The 17,553-nt window shown below is 36.8% G+C and overlaps 1 protein-coding gene across 1 annotated transcript in view; it reads right to left on the bottom strand.

Annotated features, from left to right (window-relative positions):
* The window catches only part of SLC7A6 (solute carrier family 7 member 6), a 30,387-nt gene that overhangs the window by 11,507 nt on the left and 1,327 nt on the right, over nucleotides 1-17,553 (bottom strand). The window contains exons 2-4 of the mRNA XM_009488397.2: nucleotides 14,866-14,991; nucleotides 12,898-13,042; nucleotides 10,226-10,349 (exon numbers count right to left, since the gene is read on the bottom strand). Coding sequence (XP_009486672.1) covers nucleotides 10,226-10,349; nucleotides 12,898-13,042; nucleotides 14,866-14,991 — 395 coding nt within the window. The remainder of the gene's footprint in view (nucleotides 1-10,225; nucleotides 10,350-12,897; nucleotides 13,043-14,865; nucleotides 14,992-17,553) is intronic.

Here is a 17,553-nt window from a genome sequence, read left to right as displayed (position 1 = left end):
ACTGCTTATGCTAGTCAAGGACCTTTCAGCTTCCCATGCTCTGCCAGGTGCACAAGAAATTGGGAGGGGGCACAGCCAGAATAATTGATCCAAACTGACCAAAGGGCTATTCTATACCATGTGACATCATGCTCAGTATATAAACTGGGGGGAGTTGGCCAGGGGACAGCGATTGCTGCTTGGGGACTGGCTGGACGTCGGTCAGCAGGTGGTGAGTGGTTGCATCACTTTTTTTTTTTATTTCTTTTCCCCCCCTGGTGGGTTTTGTTTCTCTCTCTTGTTGTTCTCCTTTCCATTACAATTTTTATTATTATTAGTAGTAGCAGTAGTAGTATTTTATTTCAATTATTAAACTGTTCTTATCACAACTCATGAGTTTTCTTACGTTTGCCGTTCCGACTCTCTCCCCCATCCCACTGGGGCGGAGAGTGAGTGAGCAGCTGTGTGGTGCTTGGCTGCCGACCGGGGCTAAACCACAACAGATAGCTAAATTACTTCCATGATTTCTTTTACAGAAGCAAACTGACAGTTATGGTAGCAAAAGGATCATGTCTACATCAGACAGCATGAAATAACTATTTATAGAAACAGAAAGGTACATACTTATGTGTAAGTGGTATTCAAACAAACCCCAAAGATTTTATGGGTATTAGAACATTTCACACCTCAGCAGGAAGCAGTAATCTAAACCTTTTAATGAAACTTTCCCTAAATCACTTTCTTAGCTCTCTCTTGCTTTATCAATTTCAAGATCCTCAGACATAAAAAGCATGTATACTAGTTCAGCTTTCTCAGGTCTGTCTTTTCTGTTACAAAAATTTTCTTCAGTTTGTAATATTGTAGTATTTTGAAACATTTCCCCCTTGATCTCCCCTTTAAACTATTGGTCTTCACCATAACATTTATGAGCTAAGTTGTTCAGTCAAAGTAGATTAACATTCAGAACTGGCCTTTGTAGCATATAAAGTTATCTGGATTTAACAGTGGTCAAATTTTTATTTCATTACTCCAGGAACAAGATCACCAAAAGCAGTGCACTATGATCTGTTTTCTGAATGTTTCTGTAGGTCAAAAAAGCCTAAATGAATTAATATAGATTTTTTTTCATGAAATGAGTGATTGATTTTCATGAGGCAAAACCCTGCATATAATGTCAATCTTTAAACCATAAAATACAGAAAAATTTACTGACATAAAACAAAGCTTGGCCAGTTAAAGTTTCCTGTTCTTTGTCTGGGTCAACAAAGCGCTTTTGTTCAGCACATTATCCAGGTCAAGGTTCAGAACCCAGCTCTGCTTAGCTGTACACCATCATCTACACTAAAAAGCAAAATTTACTCTATCCTTTCATGTAATTTAGTTGAGCCTCAGCAAAGGCAGATAGGATTTCCTGCTAAGGGACAATGGCAAAAGTGTATAATCACTTCAGTCACATCAACTGTGTAGTCACCCTGATTCCTACTAAAGCACATCTCTTCCTGAGCTCTTTTAGTTTATACATATAACTTCCCTCAAAATGGAGCTTCAACACAGGGGTGGAAAAATGCACACACACAGACTCTCACAGAAATTACAAAAATCAACACGAGAAAAGTATAAAAAAACTAATCCATGTATGAATTCTATTTCATGCTGAAATCAGAACATTGATTTAGCAAAAGATCGTGCTATAAGAAATGTGTTCTGTATGCCATGAATTACCCATTTTCAGTCAATTGAAACTGAACAAGCAACAATTAAATTACATTATTGTATATAAAAGATTTCTGCTGCTCAAGAATAAGTAATTACTAGAATTACTGAAACTACTGGATATCTCAGATCCTTATTGGATGTAAATGCAACTTTGAGAAACCTGGTCTCCCAAAGCAGAACGTAATTCATAATGATCCAGTGAATGAATTAAGACAATTTCTCCAGAACAAGTAAGAATGAGGACAGGATGAAAATTCTAATAGGCAATTGTTGTAATATTTTAAAGGATGATTTAAACCTGGACTGCTGACTTCCAAAACCAAACAGCAAGTGAAGTTACAAGACACCAAACTTAAAACTGCTAGAGGATTTTTTTTTAAATACACAAAGCTAAGATACAGAACTCACTCAACAAGATGTTAGAGAAGTAAGATGTTTAGTAAGGTTGCCTAAAGGATAAGCATTTAGATAAGTAATATTAACAGCTAAAGTTAAATAAGAGAGAGAAAATGTATGAATGCAATCTTATGCTGCAGGATGCAAATTAGCTAATATATCATTTGGAGAAACTTTTTCCTGCAAAATGCAGATTGGTGTTTGTTCTTTACAAGCATTTCCCATTTCCTTTTGAAACATCTAGTAATGGGCCAGTGTGGAATGCCAGATGTGGGACTAACTTGAAGGCCATTTCCATCCTAGAACATATATCCAATCTTTCTAACATATGCTAATGTTGTTTCACACATCCTGGAAAACAGCACTCAATCATAAGAGCAGTAAAAACCACAAAGACTTAAGGCAAAGCTATGGTATCACTACCACAAATTATACACAGATCAAGATGTTATAGATTCAATGTATTCTGGATGCAAGCTATATGTGTAACAACTGCTGATCCAGCTCAAAGTCAAATAATTAATTTCCCTAGATCTGTACGAGTCAGCCTCTTCATGAGAGAGAATAACCTAGTGACAGCCTTTACCAAACACTCATTTCCAATGTACTTTCTAATGTTGTAGTTGGGATTCCTGAGAGAGCAAAGGATGGAGCATTAACTTCAAGAGCTTAACTTTTCCCTAAGTGAGGTAAGGCAAAAGAGTATTTTAATTGAGAATGATCTAGAAAGTTCAGCTTGGTTTGTGAAGTAGATCTGCCTGCAAAATGATCTTTCAGCAAAACAAGTTGAAAGGTACCTGAAGGTTGGCTGGCTAAACTTTCTAGTGACAATAACTAGCTTAACCTGACAAATATAGACCCACCTGCCTTCATGCAGGTGTTCTCTGACAGGGTTCACCCTCATTTCTAACATAAAAATCAGCCAAGTTCATGTATTACTACTCAGACAATAAACACACTTTTATACTTCAGAGTACACATTTATAAATCCTTCAATACTCCCATTTTAACAGATGCCAAGAAATGTCTTCTCCAAAGCTGACCTATACTCTCTTGTAAGCAATGACAAAACCAAAGATCTCTACAGTGTTTCTTGCAGCAAGTGTCACTGAAGTGTAAGTAAAAGTAGCCACAAGAAGCATTCAACTGTGTGCATGTCAGAGGCTTATTTTGCGTAAGAAGGGCAGAGAAAAGTGTAAAAAGCAATCAAGCTATCAAGCACATACACCACCGTGCACTGTACCAAGAGAGGAAAAAAAGGGGGGGAGGGAGAAGAGTTAGTGGCTGCTTTCTGCTAAAACCACAATTGTACAATCATGGATCCTCCACAAATGAGCTAGACCTGGGCTCTGAACCGAGCACTTGACCAATTCCACTTCAACTACCACTATTTCTGGGAGTAGTGAAGTGCATTTATAAAAACAAATGAGCTGGCAACAGGGGAAAGAATGGAGCATTCGCAAGGGTATGCGGAGGAGGACAGAGGAGCCTACCTGGAGGCAGCTATAGCAGAAGCATTTAGTCCACCATAACAGGAGAAAGCCACCACTATGGGGATGGATTTCTTCTCAGGTTTCTTCTGAGAAAGTCTAAAGAGCAAGAAGGATTAAGAGATTAAATTGTCATCTCTGCTACAGTCTGACAAGTCCTGTAGTCCAGACTTGAACTATAAGTGCTTCTAACAGCTAGGAAACAGCTAAGAGAATTCAGTGGCTGATAAAGTGCTTGCAATTACAGATAAAGTCCTTTTATGCCCTCCCATCCACTGGACATGTAAGATACACATACATACACACACACTGTAGAAAGACATGCACCTGGAATTTTTCCCCTTACTTCTGGTTTTTTTTTTTCAAAACCATCAACAGGGAATAATAATGAAGAAGCTTCCAGCCATGTGCTTCTCAGCTGAACTGCCCTCATTTCATCATGACTAAAATGTTACACTACTCCCAGAAGAATGGTCAAAAACTGAATTACAGCTTTGTTTCAAGACATGAATGACTGGTTTAACTACATTTTACTTTTATCCTGGGTTAGTCGGATCTCATGATCATCACCTGGTAATCTGTGAACGGTTTGCAAGAACACTTTTTCGTCCTTCTAAAGGTCCAAGCAACAGTCCTATACAAACAGGTTGAACTAAAAGCAGCGGGCATTGCCCCGCAAAAAGAGCTGGCACAACAAAATACACAGGATACTGCCTCATGCCCAGGCACACAGACAATTAGAAAGACACACATTTATGTTAGAATCACAAGATGAGAACCATTTTGTCACACTTAGCTGGACACAAAAAGTGCACTTAAGAGGCACACAAAAAAATGTCAGACTACACTGAGAGTATATGGAGCTGCAAGCACATGCTAGGCTGGCAAAGCACTAAACAGTATTAATCAGATGGATAAATGCAGAGAATGTAGTCTAACACGAATTAGAAACTTATACAAAACTATGCCCAAAGATTATGAGGTGTTTCTGTTAGGAAGGCTTAGAAGGTATCTACAGCACCTCTTTATGTAGCTCATTTCAACATCCTATCGCACATGCAAGGTTTCCCAGCCTCAGTTCTATAACATTCTTGCCCTGAAACTCACATAGAGCAGTAAGGAGATTAATATATATGAGCATCTGACTAGTATCTTGGAAGTGCAATTAATTCTGCTTTGACTTTTCTCTTGAGGCAGAGTATAAATACATTCCCACATTACAGGAAGACTGGCAGTCAGAACTACAGTCTGTTTTGTCAATTTTTAGCTGCTCAGGCCTTTAAGGAGCTACTTCCTAAAGGAAACAAAGAAACTATGATTTATGGCAATCAGGAAGCTGCACATACAAAAAAGCCACTGAGAAGATGTGAAGTTTTCTTCCACTGCCATAGACTACATTTGTCAAGATACTGCATGACATCTGTTCAGTTTGACCAAATTAAATTTAACATCACATATATTTAAGAAAGGAAAGAGAATGCACATCAACTGAAAACAGTCAGAAAATTGTAAAGATGCAAAAGAAAGCAAATGTTCAGGTTTCTTGTAATTCTTGTTTCAACCACCATTCTGTTAATTGATTCTACTCAAACTGACATAATTCTCTCCTTGTATTATTGGCAACACTTTTTCTTGGAGAAAAAGGTTCCAGTGCAGTGCAAGGTCCAGCATGAAATTCTCTCTTCATCTTTAGGTCACTCAGTGCAATCTTATGGTAAGAGAAACCAGCACTACTCTACTGCATTAATATATTGCATGTCTCCTGCATGTAATGCCTCTTCTGTATGGTCCACATTAAGATTACAGATGCCAGCTCCAACAGTAAAACAGTTTCGCTTGTGTCTTCATGGAGGTGCTGAAGAAACTTCATCTAAATCTTCTCAAGTGTTTATCCTGTTCTTAGCATTTTTAATAGCTAGCTGTAGAATAAGGGTTCAATGTTTTCCAAAGTCTCTTATCTTTCTCATATTGAAAATATTATGTAGCACTCTCGTAAGTCCTGGCTCAACTTTTCAGCTTGCCCTCCAAAACCACAGAATTTCTACATAACTGGTAACAGGAGTGCTGCACTGGTAGTGAATTATGGCTAGTTCCAAGAAAGAAGGCAAGTGACTTACTAAACAGCCCTCTCCTAAAAGCAACTGCCTGTCCCTAATGAAGAGTTCTTCCATTATAAGGTACAGAATGTGCATTTTATCCAAAGGAGCCTTACTGGGAGGTGCCACTGCAAGCAACAAAGGTGGACATGACACTGGCAGCCAAAGGCAAGCAGATTTTCCTCTTCAGGAAAGAAGCCAGTGACTGGCCAAATGAAGGAAGAGAAGTAATACCCAAAAGGTCTGAAGTAACTTAAGAATTTCTGGCTGAATTCAGTTAGAAGAAAGAGACTCATCATTTGTTAAACTATACACCAAAGAAGAATAAAATGGCTAAAACACACAGCCTCCCACATTCCTGTTTCATTGAGGGAGAGGGCATGCCGAAGCAAAGCAAGTCTGCTCTAGAATATGAGTACACCAGGGTAAATTGGACTGATCAATGCTGGACTCACAAAATGGTATTCAAAGATGCAGCTGAAGTCATCATCTTTATCCCTGATATACAGACAAAGCTGTACAGCTCCAAGAAAGATGACAGCCAGCTATGCAGGACAACCATTTGATTCAACCAGGAACAGGTTTTAGCTTTTCCAAGTAAGCTGCCAACTATCACCCATTGTATGAACTCAATCGAACAACCCCAGACATGACTATACACAGGAAGCAGGTAACAAGCTATGCACTGGCAGCCAGTATGTTCTTTCCTGTCAGAAGATCAAGCAGCCCAAAAAGTGCTTGTGGAGCCAACTGCCCTCTTCACAAACAAAAATTACAATGGCTCTCTTGGATGCAAAAAATAGTTGTCCAGTGGCAGGGGAAGGCAAGATAAAATTTCTCCTTTTATTTATTTAAGTGTGTTTGTGCTACAGAGTAACTGCTTCATATGCATAAAACTTAACAGTAAGGGTTGTGATGGTTTGTATGAGGAGGTAAAACAGAAATCAACTGTGAAACTGCCAGGAATCTTTGAAAAAGGAAGCGATTTTTACATGATCAGCAACTGTCTGAAGAGTATTTACAGAACTTCCAAGCTAGCTGTTGCTGTATTATTCAAATTACTTCAACAAAAGAAGAGCTTAAAAAAATGAGTTTCTTAGCCCCAACACTGGGACTATACCACAAGGAAGCTAATACTGAAGTAAAAGAAGGACATTTTATCATTTTGTTCCATCTCATCCAATGGTAAGACTTCTTTCACCTCCCAGCCACCAAGAAAAACAGTATGGACAGTGATGTGCGAAGATACACTATTACTAGTATTTCTTTCACTTATAACTTCTACTCTCACCATTTAGAAACTGGAAATAGCTTCCCCCCAACACCCTTCCCAGCTCAAAGCTTCCTGACTGAAATGGAGAAAGCTACTCCATTCCTTCCCAAAGTAGCAACAAGGAAAGATTAAATTTAACTACTGCTTTACTACACAAAAGGCTCTAAAACGCAGCAATATTACTACCACGTTTCTTTTAAAAAAATCATTATTTTCACCCTACATATAGGGTACAGAGGGCAATAAGGAAACTACAGCAATCTGTAACATATATCACATGCAGCATATGTGAGCAGATCAAAGTAGCTCATTTTCATCAGATTAGTTTTTTGAATGGCTTAATTCTCACCTCCTTTTTTCATTCATCCACTGACCACAATGCCCTAAGTCTATTCCACTGAGGATAAAATTCTCCTCAGCCACCCAGTGAAATTTCACCATGAAGATTTTTACATTTCTGTACTATAGGAGGGTTTTCAAATACAGACCATTACAGTCATTAGCTCTTTTTTCTTCCCCTATTGACTAGAAAACTGTGGGTGCATTATGAGTGTTTTAATTTGGACCGCAAGTGCACTTTTGAAGCAATTCTCCCAGTTACTGACACTTACTGCTTTTTGGTTCCCATTGTTTAGCATCAGAGATAAAGGAAGCTTCCCTTTTTAGAACAGACTAAATTGGAAGATGCACTTCAAGAGCATACCTACTGCAATCCAACCACACATAAGCATTCAGTCCATGCGACCTCATTAGAAGTAGTCCAAAGTAAAATACCCCTGAAGGATGTATAATATGCATGTCAGGTCCTCAGTGTCAACTGTTCTGCTCTACAGACTTCCTTCCAGAGGTCCAAGCTGCTTGCTGATGTATTAGTAGATCAAGCTTACAGCTGGTTTCATAAAACTGGGCAATTAAATTGATATCAGCAATGAAAAGGAATCTTTCATGAGTCATGTGTTAAGTATTAAACTTCAGCTTGCACTTTCACCTTGTCATTCTAAAACGGATATAAGTAGTGGCAATCAGAAGACCATCGTTTGCCAGCTGATGAGATGTCTCAGCAAAAATGCCTTTAGATAGAACATTAGTTAAACCAGCGCAAGTATTTGGCAATCCTGAGATCTAGTGAAAAAGCACAGCTCTATACTTTCAAAGTCATTCATTCAGATAAGTTTCACTGAAACTAGCACAAGAAGTAAATCCCCTAATAACTTTAGAAATCACAAACATATTTTTTCATTCTTATCCTGGTCACCCAATATCTCTGCATGCAATTAGATTGATATCATTGTTAAGTCTTCCTTTTTTCTCCTCCATGTCTGGATGCTTCCTATACTAGAGAGGAAGACCTGATCTGTCAGTTCTGAGTATTAAAACTTTATGTAAAATTACACAGCATGTGTATATACATAAATGTATACACACACAAAAAAATAAATATATACTCACTTTTGGTCAAGAACAATGTCAAAGAACAACTAAATGAAGTGTACATAAAATCATAAAAATTGAGGCCTGGGTTTCACATGTATACTAAGGTTCAGGCATCCGTCGTCCCTCCTTTATATGGCCACCCACTGCCGCTGCAGTGCTACCACTTGCTGTGTACAGCAACATAGAACGGACAGGCCCACAGTGAATCATTCCCCAAGTCTCCCACGGTAGATCAGTTTTCCTGATCCTATTCACCGAATGCCTGTATAAAACTCTGAGATGACAAAAGCCAGGAGCAGTAGAGTAAGCACAGAATTCTCTTAGGGGATAGGCTGGATTGCAGAATTTCATTGCTTGTCAAAGGAGTGTATTTTCCAAATCTTTGTTAAAAAAAAACCCAATAGTGTATCACTTTACGGAAATCAGGATGGACAGTGGACTGTGTACTGGCTTTTAATTTTGTCTGGACTAAATAATTCTAGAGAAGAATTGAAATTCCATGATGAGTCACTGAAAGGTACTTTATATGGGACACCAGAGCCTACAACAGAAATAAATATTCCTGGAGATTTTATTACCCCTAGCATATGCTGATTCAAAATTAAATACTTTCTGTCCTTGTCTTATTTAATTCTGAAGTTTTTTATCAAGTTTTTCACAATATCTTTTATGACAACTTTGTATTTCCATATTCCAGCTAAAGAGGCAAAGAATTAAAACATATTTACTTTCAATACATTTTGAATTAAACATCTGCATAATTACATTTGAAATAACAAGTTACATCCCACATTTACCATAAACTATTTTGAAAGTTTCCATTAAACATAAATATTTCTCAAGTTTAAAAGAAAATCAAGCGCTTTTGCAGAACCATCTGCCTAAATACCTGAAACAAGAGTTTGCTGATTTGCTAAGCCAGTTTTTAATCATAGTAATCCTCTGTGGGAACAGAGTGAATACTTCCTTCATTCTGATGTATTTAAAAGTCTCTGTCCATTGTCTAACTACTTAAATTTTAAAAGCCAATTGGGAATCTAAAAGGGAGGAAAGCTATTTATTTTCCTCCAATTTAAATAAACAAAAAGAAGATTATGTTTTCCATTATGTTTTCAAGTCTAAAGGATATAGTAACCAGAACTACCCAATTAATTCACTAGCTACAGGGCAAAAAAACCCCTTCACTTTTGTTTAATCGTTAGCTTTAGGTATATAACATGTTTTGCCAGCTTTTACTTTAAGAAGCTTATGTATTTTAATTGGGTTCAAACTTCCATCCATATACAAAAATAATTCATTTCAAAATATTAAAAGTTGTTGGAATTAACAATCCTGGGAAGACAGTGATTTAAGATATTAAAAAGGAGATACAAAGCTAAACTGTGTCATAGCTGAGCTGCAACACATCCATTTACAGGTATGCATTAGACCAATTATTAGCTCAATCGAATGTAGCACAGTGCAACACTGTTCTGCGTACCACTCCAGGTTTCCAAATACTGCAGCATGAAGGAACAGAGAAGACAATTATGTACTAGTGAGTCTAATTTACAATCAGCTCAAAGAGCACAAGTCTGATTAGCGACCTTGCAAAATACATTAACAAGATGCATCTGTGTTTGTTTTAATAAATCTGGTAATATATTATTATGATATGTGATTCCTTTACCTACTTTTCTATTTAAGATTAAATTATTCATGATGAATTGTTCTGTCCTCCTGTATTCAGTGAAGTACTATAGTAAACTAGGTATTTTTCCCATTTTGTTCCTCAAAATGAAATGCATCCCTAAAAGGTGAAAAGTTAGTAATATAACAAAAATACCACATGGTCAACTTACCACTGCCACAGCATCACTAGAAAGAACGGCTTCGACATCCAGCACTGTATAGTAAGCTACATTGGTCATAATATAGATAATAGTCACAATTGGCATAGACACTGCAATAGCCAGTGGCAAATTCCTGTAAGACAAAAAAAGACCCCAAACACACAACCCAGGAAAAAAAAATTCCATTAGTAACAGAATAAAGTTATTTCTTTGCATCTTTTACCTTAGAGATAAAAGGTGTGAAGACAGAATAAAGATTTCAAAATAGCTATCTCTGGAAGAGTTTGGTTTCTTTCAAAACTAGAAAATCTAATATAGAATACCTGAAAAAATAGAATTTTTTGCAATAACTTAAAACCTAAATGATGTGTTAAAAGGGATTATATGCAACTGCTTTTCAAGTACTCTAAATTCAGAGTTTCCAGATCAGTCATAATAGCTGTCAAATTTACATGCTTTAAAATACTTCCTACTGGCCCTGTTAATTACCACAACTAGAGCCCAAAGGGGCAGAGCTCTGAGTCACTGCACTTGTTCTTCCTGGGGAATGCTGCTGCTCCTCTAGCACCTGGGGAATGGCGCTGTTCTTTTAGAACTGATGCAGGGAGATCCCCTAAACAAAACCAAACCAAACCCTTGATCTTCTCATCTGCACTCATCACTGCAGAGAACAAACTAATTGGGCTCCGGAAAGTAGAGATGCAGAGGGCAGATCCAAAATTGCTGCACAGCTGTCAATCTCTGGATGTGGTGTATCTTACTAGCAAACACATGTCTAGAAAGTAATACCAAAAAAGTGTAAAGTAACATGAAACCACTGCAAACCTCTAGAGGTAAACAGGTAAGATTTAATTTAAAGCTGAGATAAACTCACAGCCCCGAGTCTGCAGCTCCCCAGGGAGATACTCTGCAGAGCAGAAGCAGGAGCAAACTTTTAATTTTAGGCTTTGGCTTTTCTCAGCTGTATTCTTTCCACAAAGTTTGCAGGAATATTGAAATGTCTAAAAAGGCAAAGCAGAACCGAGAGTGTTACTCTCACATTTGCCCAGTTTGAAATCAGACATGGCATGGTGACATGGATGAACATTTGCCATGAACACGGTTTTCAGTAACAGCAACAAAAAACCAACAGAAAACCAACACAGCAGAAAAATGAAATGCACTTTGGAAAGTTCCTCAAAAATCTTCTGAGGCCCAGAACTCCAACTGGGTCGGTCTGATGCTGTGGAAGCAGAAAAACAACCACCACCCCCTCCACCACCCCCCCCTATAAATCAGTAAATTAGTAACTGGGAGTTCTGACTCTGCTTCCAGGTTGCACACTCACAGTAAGAGACCTGTGAACCTCAGCACACAGAAGAAACAGAATTAGAAAACTACCTAGAAATTGATTCAGAAATGTTATGTAATGCAACAAAGAGCTGAAATGGCATTTTAAGGACTTTGCATCACCCAAGATTAAAGCCAAGGGACTATTTCAAATTTAACTTGTGGATTGCAACTTTTGAATGGACAAGCATGAGAGCACTATGAATCAGGTGAATATGAGAAATATGTAATTCATGGAGTAATTTTATAGAATTCATCTCATTATTCCCAAGAATTGCCAATGTAGAAAGCTGAAGTTTGAAGTTCACTTTATGAGCCACAATTGTTACCAAGAATGAAGCTTGTATTAGGCACTGATGCCTATAAATAGCAAATGAATCGAAAGAAATTTTCATCAGCTGAATATCCTGTGAGAAAAATTATTTTTCAGAACAATACATCTAATATATGAGTTATCCAACCAATACCACACAACAATACACTAACTTTAAAAAGATGAAAAGGCATTGCAACAGCACTGAAAAGGGGAGCTCTTTCAGTGGAAAAAAACTAATTTGAAGGACCAAATGACTGATGCAAATACAAAACATACATCTCTTCTGAATACGTGTAACAAATCTTTGCAAGACAATTTAAGGAAACACTGTCAACACAAAATTCAGTCTGACTAAAAATAGCTATTTTTAGAGTTAAAATACTTATCTGCTATTTTATCTTTTTAATAGATAACTTTCCTGGTTAAATAAATGCACAGCATAGAACTCAGGGGTAACAGAACAAACTGCAAAAGTCAACATCAGTTGGGAGAATTGGGGGGGGGACCCCAAAACTCTCTTCCATTCTTTATCTTTCAGTTGTAGCAATCTGAGCTGTTGCTTATAATAGGAAGTAAAAACGATTCTATTTTTAACATAAAGGCATCTGTTTACAGACTCACCACTGAACAAGATTAGTCACACTTTTAGAGCATAAATTCATGGAAAAGATAACATTCTTACATATGAAATTAGAATTATTGCACAGATAAACAACACAGACTACACTTATGTAACCGTTTCACTGCAATATTAACACCTATTGTAATAAACAGTAGCAACATAATGAACTGAAATCTTATCAAGCACTGAATACAGCATCCTGCAATCATCTACACTTACTCTTACCAGTTTTTTTCTTTTTTTCATTTTTAATGGAGTTTAAAACTAGTAAATCTTTGCTAGTGCACAGCCTTACCATCTAAGTACAGAGCAGTTCTACTCATTTCTCTATAAGCTCAGAACTCATTAGTGAACGACAGTCACAAAATGAGCAACTTAGGAACTATCCAGGTTTAGAAAGCTCAAATAGTTTACCTTTCTGGGTTCTTGATCTCTTCTGTTACAAAATTGAGCGTATCCCAACCAGAGTAAGAGAACAAGGCAGAATAGAGTGCAAGTGAAATGTCTCCAATATCAAAAGAGGATCCCTCAAAAGAGTTCTCAAAGTGCGATGAATGTCCTGTGTGTGGATGAGATGCAATGAAGTACAGGATAATAAAATACAGGAAGTAATTTTTTTCAATTTGGTATATAAATGCAAAAAACCTCAAGAAACCCTAATTCCTTTGAAGTTGCTTATTAAGCCTTTTCTCCAGTTCTACTCTGTGCTTCAGCCATGAGAATAAGTACGGCATTTAAACTACTAAAAGTTATGCTCTGTGGATGATACTGTTCTACAATTAAACACCTAGTTTGTCCACAATGGCACAAAAAGTTCAGGAACATTAAGTTCAGACTAACCTACAAACAATTGGCAATGACAGTACTCAGGCTAAGGGTATTTTTTATAACATATATATTTATAAAATAATTCACTCTATCCTTCTATATCCTTTTACATTTTCAATTATTTAGCCTATGCAGAAAACAAAGATTACAGTTGATTTTAGATAACTATGACAAAAAAAAAAAAAACAAACCAAATGGATGTTTGAGTTTTAGCTATTAAAAATAGAAAACTGAGAACAATCAACAGAACATAAAATGTTATTGTTACTCGAGATAAAATTTTCCCAATCTAAGAGAAAAAGTGTATGGTTTTTTTGCACCAGTGTTTGTGAGAACTTGGGCCATCTTTTGACTTTAAGCAAGTCAAGACAAGCTCATCAGTGGCAGTTTTATATATTCAGACTATTTTACATATGCAGACACACACACAAAAACACCAAATACAGAAAGGTGAGTAACTATGTAACTCCAAAATGTGCCCTGTACTATGCATCCTGAAACGTTTAGACTTCATCAAAACTGGCCAGGCAAATATTTGAGGCCTCTAAAATATCTTCCCTTCTTTCTCTCTTTTATCCTAATCAGACATTGCTGTTCCCTTGGTACACACATGGGCAGAGTAACTGCTGAGTTAGAAACGCTGAAGGGAGACAATGTCAAGGAAGTTAGCAGTGAACAAGCTCAGTATCTACAAAACAAGGGATGGGCAGATGTGCTAAGGATTAAACACTCCAGCATGGTGCTCATACATGCATATTCCTGTTCCGTTCACAATAATTACCTTGCTCATGGACTTTCAACAATAACCGGTCAGAGCAAAGGACACTAATAGCCAGATTGCAAGGGAAAGACCTTTATGGCACCTTTGAAAGCAGCTTAAAAAAAATTAGCCTCACACACCAATAAATTCTCCCCAAAGGAAGGGATAAGAACAAAACTAAGTTCAGAATTCCTCTTAACTTGAAGGCACAATGCCAAACACAAAAATTTTAAAAAAATAAATAAATCCCAAATTCCAGCAACTTTCTAATTCTCAACAGCTATAATAGAACTGAGGATTTGAGCACAAAAAAGAACTGCTGTTTCACAAATCTACTTACATGTTCTTAAAAATCTATTTTTGCTTTCAGTTCAGTCACTTTCAGACTTGCACAAAATTCATTTTGTAAAAAAGCATTCAGTTGATCTCATTGTAAAGTAGTATGTTCCTTACAGAAATTGACAGCTTTTTCTACTCCCATCGTATTTTGCTAGCTCTGTATTTTGCTGTTTTCATTTCCTTTATTATTCCATACTGCAGGCTGTAAATTGAAAATTACTGAGCAATCAGTTACCTTCTTTTACGCAGGTCAAAGTCAGGTGAGATAGGGCAGCTGCTCATGCTATAATATCATGATAATGCCTAACATTGGTATTACTGGTGTTTTCCAAGTGGCTATATTATGCTTGTACTGAGGGATTTGATAACACATATAGAGATATTTTACAGTCTTTAGACCAGTTACTCAGCTTAACTAATAAATACAAACCTTTGCTTTAATTTTATAAGCTTACCCTGGCATATTTTAACGAGTCCAGTTATAATGATGACAATAAGAGCAGCGACTTTAGCATAAGTAAATATATCCTGCACCCGTGTTCCCCATTTAACGTAGGCACAATTTATAAATGTTAGAAGACCTAGGGGGAAAAAAAAAGAAAAAAAGAAAAAATAAAAGACTATTTGAACAATATTCAGTTTAACTCATTTTTCAAAGACTTTAAATTATAATCTAAATATGCACCTACCTGTTATACTAATACTTAGGTTAAACTAAGCAGAACACACTGGTACTGAAAACACACTGGTTTAAACAAATTTTAAGAACTGGTAGTAAGTAACAAGTATTCTGAATATAGTCCTCCCTCTATCCCAAAATAAATCAGTTTCAGACATATTTCACAAGATTGTAATGGTACTTGAAGTGAGACTTCCAGATTTCACAAATATGTTAGTAACAGTGGCTGACTAAACTTACTCATATGATCAACTTCCCCAATAAACACTTTTCAAGCTATTGTTGAAATACATTGTTCTGATGGCTCAACATTTTGCTTTTGCATTTATCACTTCTTCCTCGAGTGGAGAGCCAAACAACTTCTGCCTGAACTCATGTGCTAAATATTGAATAGGATTCAGTATCTTCAGTATTCTTTATTGAACAAAATACTAATTCAGTGTATATTTTTCTCATCTAGACTATCATTACTTTATTGATTCCAACACAGAAGTTTAAATATTTTCCCCAAATCTCTTCTTTGACTCTAGCTAGTAAAAAAGTGGTTACATTCTACTGTATTTTTTATCTCCAAACAATTTTCTTGTACTATGTATTTTAAATATGCATATAAATAAATATGAAACTTGATTGTTTAAGGAGTGAGGTAGTAGCAAATCAAATTTAAATGAAAAGATGTGGTGAATTACTTCCTTTCCCATAATCCAAGAATAATGTGATATTATTAAGATAAAAATGTACTTAGCACAGTTACCAAATAGAAGAGTAATAATTTTTAAAAGAGAACAAAAGGAAGGTAATGATCTCAAAAGCATGCCACTAATATACTAGATAGTGGCCAAGTGGAATAGCTGAACAAGATTCCACTGAGCTTGGCAAGATGAGGAGAAAAAAACAGTTGTATCAAATTTCAGGACTGCTGCAGCTCCCAAAGAGCCCTCAGGAAAAAAACAACTCTGCCTGGTCTATGCTCTTCAGTATTAATGATCGGTATTATCTATGGAGTATTTGCTCACAGGGTTTATTAATTTTTTTTTTTTAAACACAACTTTCATTGTGAGTAATTATTATTAACTCCTTATTTTAGTGAGTTAGGGCTTGGTCTCTACTTCGGATGAAATGCTACTCTGTCTCTGGTATCTTAAAAGAAAAAAAAAAGATAATCAAGAATCAGGATAAGCCACATCCCCTCCCTCTTTCTTTTACTAAAATTATTCTCTCATGTTTTCTTCAACTTAATTATTGTTTAGCTACTTAAAGTTACTGAGAACTGTCAAATTTAGTTCTTTAGCATGAGATGCCACCCCCATTGTCAAAATGATTGACAAAGTAATGCCATATAACACTAACACTTGATCTCACACTAGATTTAGTATTATTACTACAGTTTAGGAAAAAAAAAAAAAAAAAAACCACAAAAAGAAATGCCACAACACACCCATTCTCACATACAATCTGTACCTAACCTATGTTCAGACTTCCACTCCCAGCAACTTCATTAATGAAGTATAATCATATCCAGAGCTAAGGATTTGACACACAGCATCAGCCCTGCCAGGCAAGGACAAAGTGTAGGCTTTAACAGGAACAGCTAAATGAAGTTGTAGAGCAAGGGTGAGAGTCTCAGCACTGACACCTAGAGCAGGGCAGAACAAGCATTTAAGCCATAAAATGGACCGTTAAAGTAAGTTGTTCCACCTACATGACAGTGATGTTGCTCTCACATGTCGTCTCCGCTGAAGAAAAAGGTGCTGAATCCCCTCTCTTAGCAGCAAGTGTCAAGGACATCACATTATCTTTCTACATCTACTATATAAATCACTTTAATTGAATCGCTTTGTCTTAATTTCTTGCTTTTTTGATAAACTGCTTTTTATAAGGGCTAAATCCCCTCAGATGTGAGATACCTTAAATGGAAGAGCAGATTCCCCCACACTCCTGAATCTGTGCCAGGATACCTTGGGACAGTACCTGTTCAAGGAATGTGAACATGACATTACAGGTCCTTCATTTCTTTCCTGAAGTTGTCACAACAAAATGTGGACACACATTTGAAAGGGAGGAGGGAGATGGAGGGAACAGAACTCAGTAAACTGACAGATTTTTTGGGAGAAGTTTGTGATTATTCTTCCCACTACCTGGACCAGCACATTAGTGCTTTCCCAACGGTAACAAATTAGCTTACAAAAATGGAAGGGGAAGCTATAATGTTCACAACTAGTTATAGAGGTCAAATATTTGAAGCACACACCACTGCTTTCTCTCTCTTTCCCCTTTTCTAGTCCTACATAGACAACTGTAATAAGGAACATTAGAGCTATTTCAACAGACTCCCTGTTGCCTCAAAAAGGAACCAGCTGCGAGCAGCACATCTCTCCTCCCTGTAGCATATTTGTTGGCAGTAAAAAAGCCCAAGTTCTGTAGTGGCTTTATGATAAAAGCATCAGGTCAATAATGGCAGAAT

The sequence above is a fragment of the Pelecanus crispus genome, chromosome 8 (assembly GCF_030463565.1).
Source record: "Pelecanus crispus isolate bPelCri1 chromosome 8, bPelCri1.pri, whole genome shotgun sequence".
NCBI lineage: Eukaryota > Metazoa > Chordata > Aves > Pelecaniformes > Pelecanidae > Pelecanus > Pelecanus crispus.
Note: the sequence above shows the minus strand (reverse complement) of the source record. Positions and strands in the feature narration are given on the sequence as shown.